The 14,633-nt window shown below is 43.5% G+C and overlaps 1 protein-coding gene across 1 annotated transcript; it reads right to left on the bottom strand.

The window, feature by feature from the left end:
- Positions 1 to 587: 587 nt before the first annotated feature.
- Positions 588 to 10,907, bottom strand: LOC307219641 (uncharacterized protein). The gene is made up of 7 exons (XM_079983004.1): positions 10,702 to 10,907; positions 9,964 to 10,106; positions 5,489 to 5,575; positions 2,845 to 2,935; positions 1,830 to 1,998; positions 1,475 to 1,572; positions 588 to 888 (listed from the first exon to the last, which is right to left on the bottom strand). The coding sequence occupies exons 1-7, from the start codon at positions 10,777 to 10,779 to the stop codon at positions 718 to 720; spliced, it is 837 nt and encodes a 278-aa protein (XP_079839130.1). The 5' UTR covers positions 10,780 to 10,907; the 3' UTR covers positions 588 to 717.
- Between the last annotated feature and the right edge of the window lie 3,726 nt (positions 10,908 to 14,633).

Here is a 14,633-nt window from a genome sequence, read left to right as displayed (position 1 = left end):
GGGGACCACCACCTCTCGCCCTCTAAGACCCAGAAAAAATATCATTCTCTATGTCTCACTTGCAGTGGAGATGCAACTGGCCAGGAATGGCCATGCCCAGATTGTGAAATACCTTGCCCCAGAAGTATTGTTGGGCCTGTTGGGAGTTTGGTGGGAGAACTATAGTTAATGAGCATACAAGGATTGTGTTTTTGTTTCTCCACCCCCACCCCAGCTTAATTTTAATGAATGTGTTGTGTAGTGTTTGTTGTTTTGTTTTGTTTTTGTAAAAATGCCTTGAGTTGCTTGTGGTGGGAAAAGGCACCTAATAAATGTAATTCATAATATTATAACAGTTTCATCATGGCTTGTTTGAACTAACCACAATGATGCACCCTGGGTTATAATGAGGATCTGTTGTTTGTTCAAATTAAAACTGAATGCTTCTGACCTCTGTCACATACTACAGAAAGAGAGAGGACCGGGGTTTTCAAGAACAAAGTTCATGCAGGTACTTTCATATAATGCTAAACCAAAGTTTAGTGTTACATCCAAAACCGAGAAATAACTTATTAAACATTCAGAAAGGAATAAAGGCACTGCACACATTATGCAAAGGATTAAAAATTGGTCAAAGTCATGATTTTATTGCAAAATAAGCACCTTCCTCATAAGCATGTTAATATTACAAAGTACAGTCAATATTAAACTGTTTATTCATAATCTTGGTTGAACATTTTATTTCCACGATTTATTTAAAGTTCCACGATGGCTACCAGCTGTTAAAGTTGATGTAAAAGTGATTCCATATGTTGAACTTAGTTGTTTCAAACACTTTTCATATTGAGTATTAAGTTTTATGGCTTCTTGAAGTGCATATTTTAGATCTTCTATTTCATCCAAAAAATCCTAAGAAGTAATACCACACACAGTTAATTAATTACTACTTCCTAGTTTGTTCCATTCTTGTATTCATCACTGAAATAGTCTTATAGGAAACAAACCATCTTTATAAAAAAAAAAAGTTTTACAAGAACTCAAGATTTGCTAATGAAAAGTCCAAATTTTAATTTGCTTGGAATATTACTCCTCTTAACATCTAACAGATGCAAGATTCTAATCAATGGAAGATTTTGTGAACTGCAATGTGTGCCAAATACTATTCAACAGGTAATTAGAGGACTTATCTTCTGGACAAGATCACAGTGTGGTACTGAAGGCTTGATTACAGATTTTTTTAGTTAATTTCTCAGTTAGTTTGGGGTGTTGTTTTTTGTACACTGAAAAAGAGTTCAAAGAAATGAACTAAACTGCTCATTTATTAAACCTAAACTGTTGGACTGCCCCTATCCTGAGACCTGTCCAGTCGGGTTGTCCCTTCTCCCCCACTTTACATTTTATAACATTTATTTGTTTTAGTATTTGAAAACTAAATCGCTGTAGATGTTTAGGCAGAAAGGTGGTATATAAGTGCAATAAGTAATGATAAAGTTACCTTATCTAACGCGGCAAGCTCATTTCTCAACATTCTTCTTTCTTTAGATAATGATTCATTTTCCATCTTCAGACGCTGAATCTCAAAAAGCAGTTGGTCTATAGTACAATAAAAACCATTAGGATCTCACTAAAAGATAAAATCATGTTACATATTCATAATTTTAAAAATATGCTTATACATCTTCAGGCAATTTTCTTTTCTAGTAACACCATGTATCAAAGAAAGTATTGGAATATAACCCAGCTAGCCGGAAACCTCCATGAATATTGTCGATACTGTTTCAGTTATAATTTTAATAACTTTATTCAGAGATAACATGCCGAAGAAACATGATCACATAGTATATGTTTACCTAAATATTTGCAGGAACAGCTCCCCTTCTTTTTACACACACATTTGTAAGACCCATTTTTTTTCTGTAGTGGATCAGTTTTGTCCTTTGGTAATATCTTTTTATTTTCCAGCTCCTTCATCTTTTGGTTTGCTAAGTGAAGTTGGTGTTCCATATCATTAATTTTAATCTATGATAAAATAGAGTATTTTTAATAAGCATTTAAATTAATATTATATCTAGCACCCTTGGAAGCACACTTTACTAAACTTTATTGGAATTAGAAACTAGCAACAAAAATGTGAGAGAAAAGGAGTCAGATTCCCATCAAAATCAAAAGATGCAAGTATGAGATGGAAATGAAAAATATTATTGACTCAATCTATGCCTGCAACATTTCATACATTGCATATTGTTCATTTTGTGTCAGTTATATGAACTTTTACAAGCGTCTTCAGGGCTGTCAGCTACACTCATCTATTGGCAGGGGTGCAAGCAGCTCCAATCCAATAAATGTACTATGCAAGCAACTCCAAACGCTAAACACAATGTATTTCATCCATACAGGATCTTAAATATGCAGCCATGTTTTAAAGAAAATATCTGCTTGCTTATTTTGTTTCTTTATGCAAATCACCTTTGCTACATCAGATCCTGAAAGCTAATGTCTATCCCATGCTTCCCAAGAGTTTGGAGCTTATAGCGTTAGGCACAATAAAAACAAAATGTCCAATTAAATTATGGTTAATTATCCAACACTTGACTAATCCTGGCCATTAAAATGCCAGCCTAAAGAAGACTCCTCCCCTAACACCCCACTACTTATTGTATTATCCCCATATCAGATAAAACCTAATTTACAGTAGGGAATCACTGAGACTGGCATTGTTTGAGGGAAATGTCATGAGGACTATGCAAATTAGATGGAAACACAAATAGCTGAAAACACACAGTAAACTCCAGTGTGGACAAGCCCTAAATCTTAAGCATTCTTTTAAAGTAAGAGTTTACATGAAATCATATGACCAGAACTTACAGAAAGTCTTGCAATGGTTTCACATTGTCCTTGGTTTGTTTTTAATTCTTTATTATACCTTTTCTGTAGATTATGATACAACTGGAGTACTCTGGAACAGCAAATAGACAAGAATGATAACAAACTGCTGATTTTCCTAATACAGATATTATTATTATTAATAATAATAATAATAATAATAATAATAATTTGTACCCCGCCCATTTGGCTGGGTATCCCCAGCCACTCTGGGCGGCTTCCACAGAGACCAAAAATACACTAAAATGTCACACATTAAAAACTTCCCTGAACAGGCTTAAGATGTCTTCTGAATGTCAGGTAGTTGTTTATCTCTTTGACATCTGAAGGGAGGGCGTTCCACAGGGCGGGTGCCACTACCGAGAAGGCCCTCTGTCTGGTTCCCTGTAACCTCACTTCTCACAATGAGGGAACCGCCAGAAGGCCCTCAGTGCTGGATCTCAGTGTCCGGGCTGAACGATGGGGGTGGAGACGCTCCTTCAGGTATACAGGACTGAGGCCGTTTAGGGTTTTAAAGGTCAACACCAACACTTTGAATTGTGCTCGGAAACGTACTGGGAGCCAATGCAGATCTCTCAGGACCGGTGTTATGTGGTCCCGGTGGCCACTCCCAGTCACTAGTCTGCTGCCGCATTCCGGATTAATTGCAGTTTCCGGGTCACCTTCAAAGGTAGCCCTACGTAGAGCGCATTGCAGTAGTCCAAGCGGGAGATAACTAGAGCATGCACCACTCTGGCAAGACAGTCCACAGGCAGGTAGGGTCTCAACCTGCGTACCAGATGGAGCTGGTAGACAGCCGCCCTGGACACAGAATTAACCTGCACCTCCATGGACAGCTGTGAGTCCAAAATGACTCCCAGGCTGCGCACCTGGTCCATCAGGGGCACAGTTACCCCATTCAGGACCAGGGAGTCTTCCACACCCGCCTGCCTCCTGTCCCCCAAAAACAGTACTTCTGTCTTGTCACGATTCAACCTCAATCTGTTAGCCACCATCCATCTTCCAACCGCCTCCAGACACTCACACAGGACCTTCACCGCCTTCACTGGTTCTGATTTAAAAGAGAGGTAGAGCTGGGTATCATCTGCATACTGATGAACACCCAGCCCAAACCCCCTGATGATCTCTCCCAGCGGTTTCATATAGATATTAAAAATCATGGGGGAGAGGACAGAACCCTGAGGCACCCCACAAGTGAGAGCCCAGGGGTCTGAATACTCATCCCCCAACACCACTTTCTGGACACGGCTCAGGAGGAAGGAGCAGAACCACTGTATAACAGTGCCCACAGCTCCCAGCCCCTCTAGACGGTCCAGAAGGATGTTATGGTCGATGGTGTCAAAGGCCACTGAGAGATCCAGCAGAACTAGGAAACAGCTCTCACCTTTGTCCCTAGCCCGCTGGAGATCATCGACCAGCGCGACCAAGGCAGTTTCAGTCCCATGGTGAGGCCTGAATCCCGATTGGAAGTGATCAAAATGGTCCGCATCCTCCAGGCGTGCTTGGAGTTGTTCAGCAACCACCTGCTCAATCACCTTGCCCAAGAATGGAAGATTTGAGACTGGGTGATAGTTGGCCATGATGGCCGGGTCTAAATATTTTTTTTAAAGAAGCAGTTTAATGACCGCCTCTTTCAGCGGGTCTGGGAAGGCTCCCTCGCAGAGGCAAGCATTCACCACCCCACAGAGCCCATCGCCCAGCCCTTCCTGGCTTGCTATTATCAGCCATGATGGACAAGGATCAAGAAGACAGGTGGTTGGTTTCACTCGTCCAAGCAGCCTGTCCACATCCTCGGAGAAGATACAGAAATGCTTGTTCAAACCCCTCTGAAAAGAACTGGCAGCATCTGGCAGCAGGGCTTGGTGGATTGCATTCACTACATGCAAAATGTTTTGTTTTGTTGTATTGTGTTTTGTTTTGATTTGATTTAATAAACACTGAAATCTAGGATGTGAAAGATGAGGTTTACGGAGGTAGAGTGGTTGGGTGTGGTTGACAATGGTGAGTAAAAAAAAGAGAAAAAGGCAAGTATACCGGGAGAAGCCTCAAAGAACCAACAAACTCAGGGCTGCCCTTGGCCTATCACCACTGGCCACACTTCCAGGACTACAACTCAGCTGGGGAAAGGAGCACAAGGAAGCGGAGACGGGGAAGTTAGAGACATGACCAGCAGAAAAGGACTCCCTGCCCAACTCTACAGATCTGTGAAAGACTATAGCAATAACAGCAGTGGCAGCAGGAAGGGGAACCCTAATTCCCTACTGTCCCCAGTGAGATCTAGAGTAAAAAGAATCTATGGTAACTGAGGACTTAGTGACACAATTTTAGAATGGCGTAGCTGACAAAAGCAAGATTTGCTAGCTGATACTAACTGTTCATTATGAGAAAATAATGTAACTCACACAGCAGTAAATTGGATGAATCCACTGACAAAAACGTAACATGCCAAAATAGCTCATTTTTAAAAAATGAGAAGGAATTGTTTTTCTTTATCCTCTGCTGCAAAACTATTCACACTTAATGGGAAATACATCTCCATGACCACAAGTGGACTAATGTTTTAAGTAAATATGCAAAGAATCAGATTCATAGCAGAGATGCATCTAACTATACTTGCACAACTTACCTAGCATTTTCCTTTACTCCTTCATGTTCCTTACGATAAAACCCATCATCTTTAAGGGGTAAGTGGATTTCTGTTTGAACTGGCACACTAAGTTAAACAAATATGATAACTTAAAATCTCTTTCCCAAGCATGAGCATTTTTCTCTTTCTTAATAGTATATTCTGAAGCAATTAAAAACGTTAATGAGAAAAATAATCTGTGGCCTCAAAAGCTACATACTTGTATTTTGATTTTTATCATCTGGATATATTAGGAAAAACAGCAGTGAGATAACAGAAGTTCAAAAAAGTACATTATCCTTTATCATAGAACATGGTCACATGGTCTAAAGGCACATGCACATCAGAACATGGTATGAAGGCTATCAGTTTGCTGAGGCTAAGCAGGTCTAGGTCTGGCAAGTATCTGTATAGGAGATACCCTAGGAATAATAATAATAATAATAATAATAATAATAATAATAATAATAATAATTTTTATTTATATCCCGCCCTCCCCAGCCGAAGCCGGGCTCAGGGCAGCTAACAACAATAAAACAGTACAAAAGTACAGCACAAACAACACTCTAAAATCATTCATTATAAAATTAATTAAATTCAAGCCACTGGGCCAGAGCTCCGCGAAGATTGCCAAGGGAGGGAGTCAGGCTGTGCCCTGGCCAAAGGCCTGGTGAAACAGCTCTGTCTTGCAGGCACTGCGGAAAGATGTCAAGTCCCGCAGGGCCCTAGTCTCTTGTGACAGAGTGTTCCACCAGGTCGGAGCCACAGCCGAAAAAGCCCTGGCTCTAGTTGAGGCCAGCCTAACTTCTCTGTGGCCTGGGACCTTCAAGATGTTTTTATTTGAAGACCGTAAGTTTTTCTGTGGGGCATACCAGGAGAGGCGGTCCCATAGGTACGAGGGTCCTAGGCCGTATAGGGCTTTAAAGGTTAAAACCAGCACCTTAAACCTGATCCTGTACTCCGGGAGCCAGTGCAGCTGGTATAGCACCGGGTGAATGTGATCTCGCAGCTGCAGCATTCTGCACCCACTGGAGTTTCTGGGTCAGTCTCAAGGGCAGCCCCACGTAGAGCGAGTTACAATAATCCAGTCTGGAGGTGACCGTCGCGTGGATCACAGTGGCTAGGTCAGGGCAAGAGAGGTAAGGAGCCAACTGCTTAACTTGGCGGAGATGGAAAAATGCCGCCTTTGTTATAGCTGCAATCTGCGCCTCCATGGAAAGGGAGGTGTTGAAGATTACACCCAAACTCTTAACGGACGGTGCTGGCACCAATTGCGCCCCCGCAAGAGATGGGAGTTGCCCCCCCAATCCCATATCGTCCCGTCCCAGCCACAGGACCTCTGTCTTCGAAGGATTTAGCTTCAACCGGCTCCCACGAAACCATCCAGCCACAGCTTCCAAACATCTGGTCAGTGTGTCTGGGGCTGAGTCGGGATGGCCATCCATCAACAGATAGAGTTGGGTGTCATCGGCATACTGATGGCAACCCAACCTCAAACTCCAGACAAGCTGGGTGAGGGGGCACATAAAGATGTTGAAAAGCATCGGGGAGAGTATTGCACCCTGAGGTACTCCACACACCAAGGAGTGGCACGATGACAATTCCCCCCCAAGCGCCACCCTCTGTCCCCGAACAGAGAGAAACGAGCGCAGCCATTGAAGGACTGTGCCCTGGATCCCCACGTCGGCAAGGCGGTGGTCCAGAAGTTTGTGATCGACCATGTCAAAAGCTGCTGACAGATCTAGAAGAATCAGCAGCCCCAAACCCCCCTCGATCCAGCTGTCTACGAAGATCATCTGTTAGGGCAACCAGAGCCGTCTCGGTCCCATGACCAGCGCGGAAGCCGGACTGGAATGGATCCAGAGCCAATGTTTCATCCAGAAACCCACCAAGCTGTTCAGCAACCGCTCTCTCAATCACCTTACCCAGGAACGGAAGATTCGAAACCGGGCAGTAATTGGATAGATCTAAAGGATCTAATGATGTTTTCTTTAAGAGCGGGCACACCACTGCCTCCTTCAGTTCCCCTGGGAATGTCCCCGTGCCAAGGGACAAATTGATGATATCCCCCAGGAGGGCCCGCACCTCGTCTGGACACGCTCTAATCAGCCAAGACGGGCACGGGTCGAGAGGACAGGTGGTGGGCTTTCCAGCTCGGAGGAGTCTGTCCACATCGGCTGGGGATATCCGGTCGAAGTGGTCCAATACTGGACCAGAGGACAGTCAAGGGGCCTCCAGTTCCTTTATTGTATCCAAATTGGCAGGGAGGTCATGGCGGAGCAACAAGACCTTCTCCGCAAAAAAGCTCGCAAATGCCTCACAGCTGTGTGTCAAATTGTTATTTAAATTTGGCTGTCCCTCAAGGGACGTTAAAGACCTGATTATACTAAATAATTGCGCCGGGCGAGAACTAGCAGATGCAATGGAGGCCGAGAAGTAAGACTTCTTAGCAGCCTTCACTGCCATCTCGTAGGTTTTCATAAAAGTCCTATAAGATGTTCTTGAGGCTCCGTCACGGGCACCGCGCCATACTCGCTCTAGCCGTCTGAGGTCCCGCTTCATTTTCCGGAGCTCCTCGGTAAACCAGGGAGCCCGGTTTCTGCGGGGTCGCAGAGGGCGCTTCGGTGCGATCTCATCGATGGCTGCCAGGAGCTGGATATTCCAGCCCTCAACAAGCTCAGTCAATGAGTCGCCAGGGGGAGCAAGGTCCCTCAAGGCTTGGCGGAACCTATCAGGGTCCATCAGCCTCTGCGGGCGAGCCCAAATCGGCTCACCACCTAAGCAGGGTGGGGGTGGAAGTCAATCCTGGCTTTCAGAGCGTAGCGATCAGACCATGGCACCTTCATCGAAGGAGACATGATCACATCTATACCTACACCAAAGATCAAATCCAGCGTGTGGCCTGCTTGATGTGTGGGGCCGAAACAAACTGGGAGAGCCCTAGTGTCGCCATGGAAGACACCAGGTCCAGAGCCTGTGAGGAGGGAGTGGCATCAGCATGGATGTTGAAGTCCCCCAATACCAATAGGTTAGGGAACTCCAAGGCCCAGCCAGCCACCGCCTCCAATAGGCCTGACAGGGTGGCTGCTGGTGCGCTAGGTGGCCGGTACACCAGCCAGACAGCCAAGCTCTCCTCGGAGCCCCACACTAGGCCAACACATTCAATGCCGGGGATCGATGGCGATGGTAGAGCCCTGAAAGGACAATCTTCCTGGATTAATAATGCCACCCCTCCCCCCCGGCCCACAGTCCGGGACTGGTGGAGGATGGAGAAACCTGGGGGCGCCATCTCTCGTAAGGTAACTGTTGCCCCTTCGCGCACCCAGGTCTCCGTCACACAAGCCAGGCTGACCCCCTGCGAGATAAAGAAATCTCGCAGGGTGGCGGTTTTGTTGCCTATAGACCTGGCATTGCACAACACCAGTGAAGGAGGTGAGTATTCCTTGCTCAGCCTACCTTCGTCCCTCGGGATGAGGCGCAGATTGGAAGGGGTACGAGCATATCCATATCTACACTGCTTTGTACACTGTACACTGCTTTGGGGTATGACTGGAAAAAGATGGGATATAAATGTATGGGGGGAACTGAATATATACGTTCATTAATTTTTTTCAGCTGGACAGTCAAGATTTACATTTGGTGAAATGGGTTGGGGTTTTTTGCTCAGACAGAATTCCCCCCCCCCCCGAAATAATAATATTTCCACCTCTTACAAAGCATTAATATACCGTATCACATTTTCAGACAATGAATAAGTAATTCATTTAATGGCAAATTTACTTGCCCCATATTTTTATTATTATATATAAACTACTACTGTGAACATAGTCCTTGTTCAATGTCTTCAACTCACACAGACTTGCTTTAGGAGTATTTTAATGTAAAAACTGTGCAAATATTACCTAAAGTACTACATCAAATATGACCATAAGAACAATTATGGATTCTCAAACTACTGCTTCTTAAGTCAGCTTTCCTATAATATCTCATGGCTGCAGTCTGCATTAGGTATCTCAAAAAGCTATGAAGTCTGTGGAAGTATATAATTAGATATTTGAAGACCCAGCACAATTTACAGAGCATGGCTGCGCATGGGAGACAATATCTGTCTAATCATCCCAAAAAATCTAATGAGTCAAGAAGAGGAATTAATGTTCAATATTTATCCTTCTTCAAGAGAAAAGTAAGTATAAATCCATCTATCCAGAAACGTACTTTTTCATGAGTCATAGTATAAACACTCCCAAAACTCAAATGTAAATGTTTTGAAGAGTGTTTAAAATGATTTCATAGACTGCAAAGTGCAACCTTACTTCAAACTGATGCATAGCAAACTACAACCTGTGCTCTCCCTGCCCAAGGGTTTGTCAAACCATAGATCCTATCACCTCTGGGCCATTGGCTACGCTGGCTGGGTCCAAACCAGATCTTTAGCTGGGAACATGGACATCTAAGGAGCAAAGATATAGACTTACTCTTTCTTTGTGACACAAGTAGGCAGTAACTTCTTTTGCCCTTGCAGTTGTTCTTGTAACTGTGCCCAATTATATTCCAACTGCTTATTTTTTAGGCGTACGTGCCTCAGCTTTTTAAGCAGCAACTGATTTTCTTGATGGAGCTGGAAAAGGGAAGGAAAAAACGTTTCTTAAGTTAGGAACAGATGCAGTTAGTTAACTAGTCCAATGGAACAGTTCTCACTGTGTAAAACATCCTACTTTAGCTTTCCTTCTTTAAGGATGTTCTCCCTTTAATCAAAATACTTCCAAAACCTAACCTAGAATAGAAAGTTCTTTGCCTGTCGCCCAACACCAAAAAGAAAACTAAAATTGGCACCAGGAAAACATTTAGAGGGAATTCCTATGTTTAAAAGGTTATTGTATCTTAGTGCTTTGTTGGAAGCCGCCCAGAGTGGCTGGGGAAACTCAGCCAGATGGGCGTATAAATAATAAATTATTATTATTATTCCGAAAGTGAGCTACCACAACCCAAACGGCTCTCGCTGCAGATAACAGGGGGTGGACGGTGTGTGGCAGTAAGAAGGAAATTTGCAGAGGACCTCAATGGACAAGAGAGGCTGCTGTGTGTTTAGAACAAGGGCAGCAGATGCGGGGAGACAGCGGGAGCCGCCCAGCTGCCACCGCCTTCAGGTGAACCGGATGCGTCTCTCTAAACACTGACAGAAGCCGCCCGGCGAGCCACTTTCCGTCACTCACTTGGAGGCACTTGTGAACTGACGGCAGCGCCATCCACTTCCCTCCTACAGCCTCCCACACGGAGTGGACGCCAAACATCCGGGGAGGGTCACGTGCCCTTCCCCGAAAGATACAACCAATGAAACGGCGGGAGGGGAGGAGACTTCCTTTTTAGCGGGCCGTAGCCGCCGGGTTTCCAAGTTCAATGGCTTAAACTTAAAAGCCTATTATCTACGACGAGTTTGCAACGGGAGAAAAGGCCCCCATGTACGAGCTGTCCAATGTCGCGCCTGCGCTACATGAGTAAAAGTAGTACGGAAGGATACAGGCGGATAAAACCATGTAGCCTGCGCCCGATGAATACAGTATTATAAAAACCCTGCCTACTCATAGGCGGGCCCCACGCCGCTAAAGCACAAGTGGTGAAAGGTAGCGAAACCGACTTGTTTACGTTGGAAGGAAGAATTCTATGAGGTCATCCAAATGCGACTGCGGTTTCAGGCCCCCCTTCGGAATTTCGGCTTCTGGGTTACCATAGTGACAAGATTCTGACTTGGCTAAGTGACCCCGTGTCACCAGCCCAGCACTGAAACGTAACAAAGAGATAGCGATTCGGTTTCGAAAGGAACTTCCTTTGTAGTCAAAGCTCCTTGAGAATATAGGAGAATTAACATGCACGCAAACACTTACGAACTTAAATCTGCCAAAATATAGTATAGCCTTGGCTTTTGTAGAACTCTAAAGGCACACATTTATTATGGGGAAAATTGTAAGTTTTAAAGAGTATTTAAAACAATACTCTTTGTTTTCACTGCAAGAGACTCTCACAGCTTCCCTTCTGGAAACTGCCAAAATATTAAAAATTTGATGTCGTGGGTGTTTAATTAATTTCATATTGCCAATCTTTTAAGGCTAAATAGTATATCTGAGAGTTATCCTGCACTGTCTGAGAATCTTAGACACCTGCTTAACTTACTGGCAAAAGGAATTAATTGAAAGTTAGGTGAGCAAACCATTTATATAAAAATACAAATAACTTTTCATTTTATTTGAAGCCTAACAAACCAGGCTATTTTTTGCTGGATTAACTAGACAAGAACAAAAAGGAACTGGAAAATAAGGGTTGTGTCCTGCTCTGGCCTATCATAATACTGTATATGTTAAGCCTTTAAAAGATAAATTATTAGAAAACTTAAGAAACTGGATAGCCGTAAAATCCTGCAGTGCTAAATTTAGATTCACAATGCATCTGCTTCTAGACGAGTGTTTACAGCATTGCAGCCATAAGCTATTTAGCTATGAGCCTGTATCCACATGAGTCACATTCTGTAGGATTTACATCTAGGGTTACAGTTAGAAATTTAAGCAAAAATATTCCTAATTTACCAGCTGGCAGCTGCACAGGTTACAGGGAAGTTTGTTTCAATTTCAAGTTACAAGACCAGCAGACTTATTGGAAAATTTAGTACAGTAAGCCCACAAGTTACACACAACTTGTGCATATTCAGCTTTACACACTTAGTCGTCCTCCCCTTTGGGGGGGAGTAGGCATCTGGGGAAAATACTTTGGCAACCAATGTGTCTTGACTCTTGACTGTACACAATTTTGGCTTTAGGCACAATCCCCAGAATATTAACCCCCACATAAGTTGTGGGCTTACTGTAATTGACGACAACAAACGCAATTACAGTGAAAGTGAAATAGATCAGAACACAGTCTCAATACAAGATCACTATTAAGATCAAATATATGTAAAGATTCCTAATATTTATAGCATACAGGGATGAGGCTACTTGTTACAATTACTGCTAATTTATCCTCCCCAAACATCTCTAGACACACTGCTGGCTAAAAATGCAACTAGGTCACACACACACACACACACACACACCCTTTAATCAAACCTGGTTTGGGGCAAAATGCTTGAAAATGCAATCCATACGAAGGCATCCACACCCCTTCTCCACCCACCAGGCACTGGACAATTGGGAAACACATATGTGCAAATGTGATAGAAATGCAGAGTCTGCGTCTTACACTGGTAATGTTCACACAGCCTCAGTTACAGATTGCTGGTGTTTGTAGCCATCATAATGGATGCCCAAATTAGCTGCATCTGCAGTTTGTATGCTAACATAATCTTGCCACAATTAATCTTGCAAACATCCAGGATTCTCTGGGTTTTTTGTTTTACTCTCATACTAATAAATAGGGCTGCCTAGGAAATTTATTTGGAAACTTCAACTAGTTCAGAGCAGTGTGACCAGCTGAACTTAGACCATCATGCTGATCAGGTATTGCCAGTGCTGAAAGGCCTTCACTGCCTTGCTATTGGTTTTGAGACCTAATTCAAAGGACATTTTATTTGTTTTTTTATAATAAAAAAACTTGTAAAGTCCTATGTAGCCTCTCTGAGCACTAGCCTACTCTCTCTAGTTCATGTGACCATATTTCTGGATAGGAATATGTGAAGGAATAATCAGAATCACATACCATGGCAATACACTCTGGAGGATCAGGAGAACATGTGGCAGGGGAAGTAGAGATTTTTCCACCAGACAAACAGAAATGCTTGTGCTGATGGAATTATCTCCTTAGTGCTGCACTGAATTCCGCCCCAAATCTGCTTGGGTAGTATTCAACTAAGTTTTACACAGAGTAGAGCCATTGAAATTAATGGACCTAACTTAGTCATGTTCATTCATTTCAGTGGGTCTACTCTGACTATAACTCAGTTGAATACCACCCCATATAAACGTAGGCATGTTGGCTCTGCAGTGTGATCAGGAACTCTACAAAATGCAGAGTCTCCAGATATACAGTATAGCAATTCCATGTCTATGCCAAACTTTCCAAGTAATAAAGGCACAATCCTACTCCCATCTCCACAAATTCATTATCATGGTTATGGTTGCATGAACATGGCTCCAAGTAACACCAATAGGATATTAAACAAAGAAGCAGTTCTATTTTTTATAGGAAAAGAGGTGCTGGAACTCACCCTTGTTCTCTTAGAATGGCACCGGAACTGAGTACTGGTGAGTTCCAGATGAAAAATAGCCCTGCAAATAAGTAACTGGCATATGAATATGACTAATCCAACAGTCCTGTTAAGTGTGACTTACTCCCAGGTAAGTGTGTATATTATTGCAATCTTAGTAGTACTCATAGAATCATAAAATTGTAGAGTTGGAAGTAACCCTGTGTCATCTAACCCAGTCCCCCGGCAATACAGGAATCTTGCTCACAGCCATCCCTGGGTGAACTCGAATCACCAACCTTCTGGTAAATAGGCAGATAAACTGACCCACTGCTGAAGGGACTCCTCACTGTAGATCTTTCTGTTAAAGGAACATAGGAAGCTGCCCTCTAGTAAGTCATATCATTGGTATATCTAGCTCACTATTGTTAACACTGACTGGCAACAGATACACAGGGTTTCAGTTTTTCTCAGCCCTATCTGCAGACACTTGGCATTTCAGCTAGGACCTTTTGCATGCAAATTCGAATCCCCACGATGGGGTGAGCTCCTGTTGTTCGGTCCCTGCTTCTGTCCACCTAGCAGTTCGAAAGCACGTCAAAGTGCAAGTAGATAAATAGGTACCACTCCAGTGGGTAGGTAAAAGGCATTTCCGTGCGCTGCTCTGGTTTGCCAGAAGCGGCTTAGTCATGCTGGCCACATGACCTGGAAGCTGTCTGCAGACAAACGCCAGCTCCCTCGGACAGTAAAGCGAGATGAGTGCCGCAACCCCACAGTCATTTGCGACTGGACCTAACGGTCAGGGGTACCTTTACCTTTTAGACATGAAAGATTGTGCTGTTGGATTTTGGTCCTTCGGAGGCAGAGTAATTTTTTATTTCATTGCATTTCTCTAAATTAAATCAGGGTATAGAAACATTGCACATTCATTCTACAGAAGATAGAAACTGCAGAGACCTGAGTGAACTGCAA

Source organism: Podarcis cretensis, assembly GCF_951804945.1.
Source record: "Podarcis cretensis genome assembly, chromosome: 7".
NCBI lineage: Eukaryota > Metazoa > Chordata > Lepidosauria > Squamata > Lacertidae > Podarcis > Podarcis cretensis.
This window is presented reverse-complemented; position numbering and strand designations above follow the sequence as displayed.

What these genes read in the sequence shown, in the direction of transcription:
- LOC307219641 (XM_079983004.1), bottom strand. Translation starts at nt 10,779, where the DNA reads ATGTTTGGCGTCCACTCCGTGTGGGAGGCTGTAGGAGGGAAGTGGATG. An exon ending in ACTTGTGTCACAAAGAAAGA is followed by an intron (nt 5,576 to 9,963) that starts GTAAGTCTATAT and finishes TGTTTAACTTAG; the next exon opens with TGTGCCAGTTCAAACAGAAA. An exon ending in GGAGTAAAGGAAAATGCTAG is followed by an intron (nt 2,936 to 5,488) that starts GTAAGTTGTGCA and finishes TTGCTGTTCCAG; the next exon opens with AGTACTCCAGTTGTATCATA.